Source organism: Salmo trutta, unplaced genomic scaffold (genome assembly GCF_901001165.1).
Source record: "Salmo trutta unplaced genomic scaffold, fSalTru1.1, whole genome shotgun sequence".
Classification (NCBI taxonomy): Eukaryota; Metazoa; Chordata; class Actinopteri; order Salmoniformes; family Salmonidae; genus Salmo; species Salmo trutta.
The window spans coordinates 24,451-37,583 of NW_021822704.1; the positions used below are offsets into that span (position 1 = coordinate 24,451).

At 44.1% G+C, this 13,133-nt stretch overlaps 1 protein-coding gene across 1 annotated transcript in view; it reads left to right on the forward strand.

Annotated features, from left to right (window-relative positions):
- The first annotated feature begins 3,068 nt into the window (after positions 1-3,068).
- The window catches only part of LOC115183914 (OTU domain-containing protein 7A), a 38,337-nt gene continuing 28,272 nt past the window's right edge, over positions 3,069-13,133 (forward strand). Inside the window, exons 1-3 of the mRNA XM_029744890.1 lie at positions 3,069-3,115; positions 3,448-3,575; positions 5,740-5,889. Of these exons, the coding sequence (XP_029600750.1) occupies positions 3,069-3,115; positions 3,448-3,575; positions 5,740-5,889 (325 nt within the window). The remainder of the gene's footprint in view (positions 3,116-3,447; positions 3,576-5,739; positions 5,890-13,133) is intronic.

Consider the following 13,133-nt stretch of genomic DNA (forward strand, 5'->3'; position numbering starts at 1 on the left):
CATCCGCTCCTCTACTAACGTAACCATACTTCCCGAGTCGAGAATTGCTACCACATCTTGTCCTTCTACTCGAACCGGAATCTCTGGGGCTGGGGCTATTTCTGTTAACCAACAGTGTTGATCATGTCCTCTCGAACCGGGATGCGTGGGGATGGGCAGCGATGACTCCGTGACCATGGACTCGTCCTTGCTAGGACATTGTGAGGCATAATGGTCTGGAGACTGACATTTATAACACCGACCCTGCTGTGTGGGGGATGACTTCTCCCACCTCCGGAGGGGGTTTGGAGGTTTCGGTGGCGGATGTGCCGGGGCGAGTCGTGGTACGGGATTTGCAGAAGCCTTCCGTTCCTTCTTGTCCCCTTTTAACAACTCCCCTGTAGATCGGTATGTTTCCACCGCCTGGGCTATGTCGTCGGCTGACAACGGGTTGGTTTGACCCACAACCCTTTTTAAGTCACTGGGTAATTCCCTCAATGTCTTGTCCACAACGAGGGTCTCTATTACATGTCCTACTCCCTTTCCGGGTTCCAGCCACTGTTTCATCAGTCGTATTAGAGCGAAGATCTGGGCACGGACGGGTTGGTCCGCCATATGGGTCCACTGATGGAACTTCACAGCTCTATCTCTGGCAGTCAGCTGGTACCGGGACAGGATCTCGGTTTTTAGTCGCCCATAGTCCGCAGCTTCGCGGGAATCCAGGTCAAAATAGGCTTCCTGGGCCACCCCGGTCAAAAGAGGGGCTAATGCGCTCGCCAATTCTGTGGGCGGCCACTCTTCCAAGGTGGCCGTCCTTTCGAAGGTCATGAGGAAGGCCTCGATATCATCCTCCTTGGAGAGACGAGGTAAGATGGCATGAGCAGCCGCTCTAGGCTTCACTCTAGGTTCTTCTCGCCCACTCAGCTGTTGTTGCAGGAGTTCTATGGTTGTCTGCTGTGCCGTGATCAACTGTTGTAGTAGGGCGTTGTCCATCGTTCTTGAATGGTTCCTCTGTCTACTGGAAGAATCTTGATTTACTCACTTATCCTTGTGTCACTCGTCCACCTGTTGCCCACATTCTCCACCAATGTGAGCAGACCAAGTCATTTGGTGTCACTCTAAAGTGGAAAGGTGGAATAAACGAGTCCAGAGTAGGTTTTCTTGATTCAACACAGTTCTCTATTGAGGGATTTCTGACAATACAAACACTCCAACACAGTCAATGAGAATCTCCAAAGGAACAACATACATCTTCTTTAGAGGACACAGGATCACATTACGATTATCTTCAAACTATAACAACAATCACATATTCATCACCGTCTTAATGGCTCTTCATGGATAGCACCTCTCTCTCCGTAGCCATTCACCATAGATAGTTTATCTTCTCCCCTTCTTGCTGGTTCCATCCTCCCTCTTGTAGGGGAAAGAGAATATCTCATTAGTACCGTCAGCTGTGCTTAATTGACTCTGGTTACCTGGTCTCACATGCCTTGTTGGGCTACTATCCGTGAGCCCAGCCTGCCCTCTGGTGGTCCTTCCACACTAGTCTGAGTCCATGTTGTAGACAGACACACAGCAGTCATTATATTTAACTAGTCTGAGTCCATGTTGTAGACAGACACACAGCAGTCATTATATTTAACTAGTCTGAGTCCATGTTGTAGACAGAGACACACAGCAGTCATTATATTTAACTAGTCTGAGTCCATGTTGTAGACAGAGACACAGCAGTCATTATATTTAACTAGTCTGAGTCCATGTTGTAGACAGACACACAGCAGTCATTATATTTAACTAGTCTGAGTCCATGTTGTAGACAGACACACAGCAGTCATTATATTTAACTAGTCTGAGTCCATGTTGTAGACAGAGACAGAGCAGTCATTATATTTAACTAGTCTGAGTCCATGTTGTAGACAGGGACACAGCAGTCATTATATTTAACTAGTCTGAGTCCATGTTGTAGACAGAGACACACAGCAGTCATTATATTTAACTAGTCTGAGTCCATGTTGTAGACAGACACACAGCAGTCATTATATTTAACTAGTCTGAGTCCATGTTGTAGACAGACACACAGCAGTCATTATATTTAACTAGTCTGAGTCCATGTTGTAGACAGACACACAGCAGTCATTATATTTAACTAGTCTGAGTCCATGTTGTAGACAGACACACAGCAGTCATTATATTTAACTAGTCTGAGTCCATGTTGTACACAGAGACACACAGCAGTCATTATATTTAACTAGTCTGAGTCCATGTTGTAGACAGACACACAGCAGTCATTATATTTAACTAGTCTGAGTCCATGTTGTAGACAGACACACAGCAGTCATTATATTTAACTAGTCTGAGTCCATGTTGTAGACAGACACACAGCAGTCATTATATTTAACTAGTCTGAGTCCATGTTGTAGACAGACACACTGCAGTCATTATATTTAACTAGTCTGAGTCCATGTTGTAGACAGAGACACAGCAGTCATTATATTTAACTAGTCTGAGTCCATGTTGTAGACAGACACACAGCAGTCATTATATTTAACTAGTCTGAGTCCATGTTGTAGACAGACACACAGCAGTCATTATATTTAACTAGTCTGAGTCCATGTTGTAGACAGACACACAGTAGTCATTATATTTAACTAGTCTGAGTCCATGTTGTAGACAGAGACACACAGCAGTCATTATATTTAACTAGTCTGAGTCCATGTTGTACACAGAGACACACAGCAGTCATTATATTTAACTAGTCTGAGTCCATGTTGTAGACAGACACACAGCAGTCATTATATTTAACTAGTCTGAGTCCATGTTGTAGACAGACACACAGCAGTCATTATATTTAACTAGTCTGAGTCCATGTTGTAGACAGAGACACAGCAGTCATTATATTTAACTAGTCTGAGTCCATGTTGTAGACAGACACACAGCAGTCATTATTATGATGGTGTCTATAGGCCAATACCAGATCAGTTATGATGGTGTCTATAGGTCAATAGCAGATCAGTTATGATGGTGTCTGCAGGCCAATACCAGATCAGTTATGATGGTGTCTATAGGCCAATACCAGATCAGTTATGATGGTGTCTGTAGGTCAGTACCAGATCAGTTATGATGGTGTCTATAGGTCAATACCAGATCAGACCTGCTAATGCAGGATGTAAAAAACTATGGACTCTGAGGAGTTGTCATGGGCCAGGATATACACACACACACACACACACACACACACACACCACACACACACACACACACACACACACACACACACACACACACACACACACCCACACACACACACACACACACAAATACACACACAGAGATACACACACACACACACACAGATACACACACTTGACATTCAAATATCAGCCAACATTGGAGGTATATTTTGAAATGTTTGCTCAGTAGATCTGATGGTTAGTTAGTGTCTGACAGGGTTGTGTCTTGATGCAGGGTGGATAACTCAGAGGACCCTGTGTATGAGAGTCTGGAGGAGTTCCATGTGTTTGTCCTGGCTCACGTGCTGCGTCGACCCATCATAGTGGTGGCTGACACCATGCTACGGGACTCAGGGGGAGAGGGTGAGTACACACGCCATGCTACATACTGCAGAGACCCATTATAGTGGTGGCTAGATGCTACATACTGCAGAGACCCATTGTAGTGGTGGCTAGATGCTACATACTGCAGAGACCCATTGTAGTGGTGGCTAGATGCTACATACTGCAGAGATCCATTATAGTGGTGGCTAGATGCTACATACTGCAGAGATCCATTGTAGTGCTGGCTGGATGCTACATACTGCAGAGACCCATTATAGTGTTGGCTAGATGCTACATACTGCAGAGACCCATTATAGTGGTGGCTAGATGCTACATACTGCAGAGACCCATTGTAGTGGTGGCTAGATGCTACATACTGCAGAGACCCATTGTAGTGGTGGCTAGATGCTACATACTGCAGAGACCCATTGTAGTGGTGGCTAGATGCTACATACTGCAAAGACCCATTGTAGTGGTGGCTAGATGCTACATACTGCAGAGACCCATTATAGTGGTGGCTAGATGCTACATACTGCAAAGACCCATTGTAGTGGTGGCTAGATGCTACATACTGCAGAGACCCATTGTAGTGGTGGCTAGATGCTACATACTGCAAAGACCCATTGTAGTGGTGGCTAGATGCTACATACTGCAGAGACCCATTATAGTGGTGGCTAGATGCTACATACTGCAAAGACCCATTGTAGTGGTGGCTAGATGCTACATACTGCAGAGATCCATTGTAGTGGTGGCTAGATGCTACGTACTGCAGAGATCCATTGTAGTGGTGGCTAGATGCTACATACTGCAGAGACCCATTGTAGTGGTGGCTAGATGCTACGTACTGCAGAGGTCCATTATAGTGGTGGCTAGATGCTACATACTGCAGAGATCCATTATAGTGGTGGCTAGATGCTACATACTGCAGAGATCCATTGTAGTGGTGGCTAGATGCTACATACTGCAGAGATCCATTGTAGTGGTGGCTAGATGCTACATACTGCAGAGATCCATTGTAGTGGTGGCTAGATGCTACGTACTGCAGAGATCCATTGTAGTGGTGGCTAGATGCTAGGTGCTCAGAGACCGATTGTAGTGGTGGCTAGATGCTACATACTGCAGAGATCCATTGTAGTGGTGGCTAGATGCTACATACTGCAGAGATCCATTGTAGTGGTGGCTAGATGCTACATACTGCAGAGACCCATTGTAGTGGTGGCTAGATGCTACATACTGCAGAGACCCGTTGTAGTGGTGGCTAGATGCTACATACTGCAGAGACCCATTGTAGTGGTGGCTAGATGCTAGGTGCTCAGAGACCCATTGTAGTGGTGGCTAGATGCTACATACTGCAGAGATCCATTGTAGTGGTGGCTAGATGCTACGTACTGCAGAGACCCATTGTAGTGGTGGCTAGATGCTACATACTGCAGAGACCCATTGTATTGGTGGCTAGATGCTAGGTGCTCAGAGACCCATTGTAGTGGGGGCTAGATGCTAGGTGCTCCGAGACTCAGGAATATGCTCGAATCCCAGAGCAGGAGAAGGTGAAAGATCTGTCGATGTGCCCATGAGCAAGGCACTTAACCCTAATTGCCTGAGGGTCCCCGTTAATAATGGCAGTCCCTGGCCGTGACCCCACTCTCCCAGGTCGTCTCAGGGGAAGTTGGTATAAGCAAACATAATCATAATAATAATCAAATTCACACATGTATTAATACACACTAGTACATGTGTGAAATAGGACAAATATAAGTATCCACCAAATGATTATTTATTATTATTATTATTATTACATATTCACACCACAGACATACCTGCTCACAAAACCCAAAGAAGAAGAATGATCCGACTCAGAGTCATGTATCTAGAGAGTTAGCGAGGACATTTTAGGTTTCTGCATTATGATGCATTTATATGACACTACATTACATGGCAGCCATGTTAGCTCCCCATGGGCAACAATGCTATGTACAAAATTTCAAATTCTTGTCATAAATGGATATATACGGAATGTTCAAAGGCACTAACATGGCGTCCTAAAAGTTGGCCCAACTCTTTAGACATATGGCTCTGGTAAGACTCATTTGCATAAATGGAACTACTCTCATTCCTAGATGGGACAAACAGAGAACTTCAGACTGGACCTTTCATCTCAACCTCCATGTAATAGAATTCCCTGACCTCTTCTCCCCTCCCACAGCATTTGCCCCCATCCCGTTCGGAGGGCTCTACCTGCCCCTGGAGGTGCCTCCTAACCTGTGCCACTGCTCTCCCCTGGTCCTAGCTTACGACCAGGCACACTTCTCTGCCCTGGTGTCCATGGAGCAGAAGGACCAACACCAAGAACAAGGTAAGACAGATGACTAGAAGTTGTCAGAGGATGTCCTAATATGTATACCGCAACACCTAAGGTGACTGAGGATGTCCTAATATGTATACCGTAACCCATAAGGTGACTGAGGATGTCCTAATATGTATACCGTAACCCATAAGGTGACTGAGGATGTCCTAATATGTATACCGTAACCCGTAAGGTGACTGAGGATGTCCTAATATGTATACCGTAACCCGTAAGGTGACTGAGGATGTCCTAATATGTACACCATAACACCTAAGGTGACTGAGGATGTCCTAATATGTATACCATAACCCCTAAGGTGACTGAGGATGTCCTAATATGTACACCATAACCCCTAAGGTGACTGAGGATGTCCTAATATGTATACCGTAACCCTTCATGTGACTAAGGATGTCCTAAATAGTGTACTGGGACTCCTGAGATGACCGAGCATGTCCTAAATAGTGTACCGGGACTGCTTAGGTAACTGAGGATGTCTGGAAATGTATCCCGTTCAAAACCAAGGTGTCTGAAGATGTCTTAAAGTGGATTCCTACCAATGGAGGCTGGTGAGAGGAGCTATAGGAGGACGGGCTCATTGTAATGTCTGGAATGGAATAAATAGAACGGTATCAAACATATGGAAACCACATGTTTGACTCCGTTCCTTTTATGCCATTCCAGCCATTACAATGAGCCCGTCCTCCAATAGCTCCTCCAACCAACCTCCACTGATTCCTACTACTCAAACCTAATCTCCATGGAGACGAGAACCAGCATCAGGTACACGGTAGGCTGGGGTCACGGTAAACATTTTAGGACATCCTCAGTCAACATAATGATTAAATAGGCACGTCTTGATTTCTACATGTGATTCACATTCCTGGATCGTCTTTATTATGGTGTCCCTGGATCAACAAGTTCACGATGAAGTAGACAAGCAGGTAGACAGACATACAGTCTGTTATGTAGATGAAACAGGTAGACAGACATACAGTCTGTTATGTAGATGAAACAGGTAGACAGACATACAGTCTGCTATGTAGATGAAACAGGTAGACAGACATACAGTCTGCTATGTAGATGAAACAGGTAGACAGACATACAGTCTGCTTATGTAGATGAAACAGGTAGACAGACATACAGTCTGCTATGTAGATGAAACAGGTAGACAGACATACAGTCTGCTTATGTAGATGAAACAGGTAGACAGACATACAGTCTGCTATGTAGATGAAACAGGTAGACAGACCATACAGCTGTTATGTAGATGAACAGGTAGACAGGACATACAGTCTGCTATGTAGATGAAACAGGTAGACAGACATACAGTCTGTTATGTAGATGAAACAGGTAGACAGACATACAGTCTGTTATGTAGATGAAACAGGTAGACAGACATACAGTCTGCTATGTAGATGAAACAGGTAGACAGACATACAGTCTGTTATGTAGATGAAACAGGTAGACAGACATACAGTCTGTTATGTAGATGAAACAGGTAGACAGACATACAGTCTGTTATGTAGATGAAACAGGTAGACAGACATACAGTCTGCTATGTAGATGAAACAGGTAGACAGACATACAGTCTGCTATGTAGATGAACAGGTAGACAGGACATACAGTCTGCTATGTAGATGAAAACAGGTAGACAGACAGACAGTCTGCTATGTAGATTAACAGGTAGACCTGACTAAGTCTGCTATGTAGATTAAACAGGTGACTCTACACAGGGGTGTCAAACATACGGCCCGCGAGGGGATTGAGTTAAAAAATATATATAATAATAATATAAATATGTATTATATATTTTTAATTTTATACTTTAAAGCTGCACAATGCAGAATTTCCTCCTCCCATTTCCTGGTTGCTAAAATTCTAATAGTTCCCCTAATTATGTAACAGAACAAGCACGTGTAGTGTAGAGAATCAATGTACCATCTAAAGCACTGTGAAATATCTTTTACATTACCAAATATATTTTATGTTCAGCTGTTTGAAGCTGGTGTTCAAAACAGAAAGTAAAAGACGCAAAAAATGAAACTTTAGAACAGGAAGCGTAGAAATAGTGCACATAGAAAAGACCTACCGGTTCTTAGACTTGCTTTTAATGAGAATGACAGATCCATTGTATAACTAATATGTCGATGTGAATTTGGTCGGGTTTCCCATAAAGTTACATATCGCAACTTTAAAATGTCTAAATGCCAAATGGAAACTGTGTAGAATGATAACGGACCGACGTTCATACAGTATCTCACCTGTGTAGAATGATAACGGACCGACGTTCATACAGTATCTCAACTGTGTAGAATGATAACGGACCGACGTTCATACAGTATCTCAACTGTGTAGAATGATAACGGACCGACGTTCATACAGTATCTCAACTGTGTAGAATGATAACGGACCGACGTTCATACAGTATCTCACCTGTGTAGAATGATAACGGACCGACGTTCATACAGTATCTCAACTGTGTAGAATGATAACGGACCGACGTTCATACAGTATCTCAACTGTGTAGAATGATAACGGACCGACGTTCATACAGTATCTCAACTGTGTAGAATGATAACGGACCGACGTTCATACAGTATCTCAACTGTGTAGAATGATAACTGACCGACGTTCATACAGTATCTCAACTGTGTAGAATGAATAGCGACCGACGTTCATACAGTATCTCACCTGTGTAGAATGATAGCGGACCGACGTTCATACAGTATCTCACCTGTGTAGAATGATAACGGACCGACGTTCATACAGTATCTCACCTGTGTAGAATGATAGCGGACCGACGTTCATACAGTATCTCACCTGTGTAGAATGATAGCGGACCGACGTTCATACAGTATCTCACCTGTGTAGAATGATAACGGACCGACGTTCATACAGTATCTCACCTGTGTAGAATGATAGCGGACCGACGTTCATACAGTATCTCACCTGTGTAGAATGATAACAGACCGACGTTCATACAGTATCTCACCTGTGTAGAATGATAACGGACCGACGTTCATACAGTATCTCAACTGTGTAGAATGATAACGGACCGACGTTCATGCAGTATCTCACCTGTGTAGAATGATAACAGACCGACGTTCATACAGTATCTCACCTGTGTAGAATGATAACGGACCGACGTTCATACAGTATCTCAACTGTGTAGAATGATAACGGACCGACGTTCATACAGTATCTCAACTGTGTAGAATGATAACGGACCGACGTTCATGCAGTATCTCACCTGTGTAGAATGATAGCGGACCGACGTTCATACAGTATCTCACCTGTGTAGAATGATAACGGACCGACGTTCATACAGTATCTCACCTGTGTAGAATGATAGCGGACCGACGTTCATACAGTATCTCACCTGTGTAGAATGATAACGGACCGACGTTCATGCAGTATCTCAACTGTGACCAGCTAATAATCACCTAAAAATGAAAGCTACACAGTCAGGGAGGACTATCATTTGGAAAAGTAACACATTTTCAGTGCGGCCCTCCGAACCTCGTTGAAGACGGAATACGTCCCACGGTGCTAAATGGGTTTGACACCACTGGCTCTACAGTCCTGCTCTATGTAAGGTGTCTGTGATCCAGGCTAAAGCTACCAGCTACAGGGCTGGATACACTAGAGAGATCATTGTGTTAGTCTGCCCTCTGTGGGCCCCTTTTTCCTCCTGACTGGCTCCTTTCACCTTCCCTCCCTACTTCCCCTCCTTTCCTCGCTCTCTCCCTTCCTCCATCTCTCCCTCCTTCTCTCCCCTGGGCAGGCATAGGGCTGCATGGACAGACAGCTCCCACTAGATAGCCTGGAACACAGCCCAGTTTGGCTTTCCCTTCCTGCTTATGGAGAAGGGTGGGGGGAGAGAGAGGGAGAGAGGGAGATAGGGAGATAAAGAGAGGGAGGGAGATAAAGAGAGGGAGGGAGAGAGAGAGAGAGACTAGAGAGAGACTAGAGAGAGACTAGAGAGAGACTAGAGAGGGGGAGGAAGAGAGAGAGTGGGAGAGAGAGAGAGACTAGAGAGAGGGGGGAGAGAGAGAGCGGAAGAGAGAGGGAGAGAGAGAGACTAGAGAGAGAGAGAGAAAGAGACTAGAGAGAGACTAGAGAGAGAGAGGGAGAGACTTTTTTTCTCTCTCCCTTATAATAACAATCTGATTTTTTAGCCTTCCCAGCAATGCTGGGTTTCTATGCTTGTTTTATTGCTGTGGTTTAGCAATATGACTAAAGCCAGTCTATGTAAACAGCTACAGTTATTAAAACTATTTTAGATTGACTCATAGTATTTGAACATTTCCTGCTTTTACACTAAGTTGGCCCAATCAGCATTTCCACTGCCTTCCACTAAAATGAAGGAGGCCATTTTATCTTAAAGCCTCTATTTCCTTCAACACTCTTACTGACTATGACTGCTAGCTCGACGGATGGAATGAAGTGTGAAATGTACCAAAACGCGAACATACATGTATCATCATTAACGACAGTATTAGAAATTAGTCTTCTCGGTTGAATCCTTATCGGTGCCGTTGTCTTTTGGTAGTGGGATGTAATACACCGAAACACCACCAGAGGGCAGCGCTGACTAAATGAAAGAAGCCATTGTGCAGCCAGTGAGGGACAGACTGCAACACTGTTTCACACAGACAGTAATGCACTTTTCTTTTGTTCCAGTCCAACACTAACACACCTGATTCAACTAATCTGCTCATCATCAAACACTTATTTAGTTGAATCCCGTGTGCTACTGTTGGATGGAACGAACATGTTCTGTCCTGTGGGGCCCCCGCCACCACGACTGCCGTTGAATATCGCTGCTATTTTTAATTGAAACTTTATTTACTTAACAAAATGTATTTTATTTATTTATTTAACTAGGCAAGTTAGTTAAGAACAAATCCTTATGTACAATGACGGCCTACCCTTGCTATTTAGTTGCCATTGGATCCTGTTGATGTGTTCTGAGATGAGTTCCTGCCGTTTCTTTTAGACAAAGGGTTGTAAGGCAGCTAACTATGGAATCACACAGCCTTACTGCCTTACAGGTAGTCTAAAGACTTGTTTTGACAGCTGCCGCTTTTGATAACCACCATTTTGTGTCAAACTGCTGTATTCATAGTGAACCCGTGGATCTACTATCTCTCTCATCGAAATATAGGGTCTCTATCTCTTTTGACCACCATTTTGTGTCAAACTACTGTATTCATACGTATACAAATCAGCTGGGCTTGACAATCTGGACCCTTTCTTTCTAAAATTATCTGCCGAAATTATTGCAACCCCTATTACTAGCCTGTTCAACCTCTCTTTCGTGTCGTCTGAGATTCCCATAGATTGGAAAGCAGCTGCTGTCATCCCCCTCTTCAAAGGAGGTGACACTCTTGACCCAAATTGCTACAGACCTATATCCATCCTACCCTGCCTTTCTAAGGTCTTCGAAAGCCAAGTCAACAAACAGATTACCGACTATTTCGAATCCCACCGCACCCTCTCCGCTATGCAATCTGGTTTCAGAGCTGGTCATGGGTGCATCTCAGCCACTCTCAAGGTCCTAAACGACATCGTAACCGCCATCGATAAGAAACAATACTGTGCTGCCGTATTCATTGACCTGGCCAAAGCTTTTGACTCTGTTAATCACCACATCCTCATCGGCAGACTTAGTAGCCTTGGTTTCTCAAACGATTGCGTCGCCTGGTTCACCAACTACTTCTCTGACAGAGTTCAGTGTGTCAAATCGGAGGGCCTACTGTCTGGACCTCTGGCAGTCTCAATGGGGGTACCACAGGGTTCAATTCTTGGGCCAACTCTTTTCTCTGTATACATAAATGATGTCGCTCTTGCTGCTGGTGAATCTCTGATCCACCTCTACGCAGACGACACCATTCTGTATACTTCTGGCCCTTCTTTGGACACTGTGTTAACAACCCTCCAGACGAGCTTCAATGCCATTCAACTCTCCTTCCGTGGTCTCCAACTGCTCCTAAACACAAGTAAAACTAAATGCATGCTCTTCAACCGATCGCTGCCTGCACCTGCCCGCCCATCCAGCATAACTTCTCTGGACGGTTCTAACTTAGAATTTGTGGACAACTACAAATACCTAGGTGTCTGGTTAGACTGTAAACTCTCCTTCCAGACTCACATCAATCATCTCCAATCCAAAGTGAAATCTAGAATTGGCTTCCTATTTCGCAACAAAGCATCCTTCACTCATGCTGCCAAACATACCCTCGTAAAACTGACCATCCTACCAATCCTCGACTTCGGCGATGTCATTTACAAAATAGCCTCCAATACCCTACTCAACAAGCTGGATGCAGTCTATCACAGTGCCATCCGTTTTGTCACCAAAGCCCCATATACAACCCACCACTGCGACCTGTATGCTCTCGTTGGCTGGCCTTCACTTCATAATCGTCGCCAAACACATTGGCTCCAGGTCATCTACAAGACCCTGCTAGGTAAAGTCCCCCCTTATCTCCGCTCACTGGTCACCATAGCAGCACCCACCTGTGGCACGCGCTCCAGCAGGTATATCTCTCTGGTCACCCCTAAAGCCAACTCCTCCTTTGGTCGTCTCTCCTTCCAGTTCTCAGCTGCCAATGACTGGAACGAACTACAAAAATCTCTAAAACTTGAAACACTTATCTCCCTCACTAGCTTTAAGCACCAGCTGTCAGAGCAGCTCACAGATCTCTGCACCTGTACATAGCCCATCTTTAATTTAGCCCAAACTACTACCTCTTCCCCTACTGTATTTATTTATTTTATTTATTTTGCTCCTTTGCACCATATTATTTATATTTGAACTTTTAACTTTCTTCAAACTACAAATCTACCATTCCAGTGTTTTTCTTGCCATACTTTATTTACTTTGCCACCATGGCATTTTTTTGCCTTTACCTCCCTATCTCACATCATTTGCTCACATTGTATATAGTCTTATTTTTTTCTACTGCATCATTGATTGTATGTTGTTTTACTCCATGTGTAACTCTGTGTTTTTGTATGTTGTCGAACTGCTTTGCTTTATCTTGGCCAGGTCGCAATTGTAAATGAGAACTTGTTCTCAACTTGCCTACCTGGTTAAATAAAGGTGAAATAAACAAAAAAATAAATTCATACTGTATCCGTGGATCTACTATCTCTCTCATAGAAATATAGGGTCTCTATTTCTTTTGTCCACCATTTTGTGTCAAACTGCTGGTTTCATATCCTATCTGGGTACCTGTTGTCTCTAT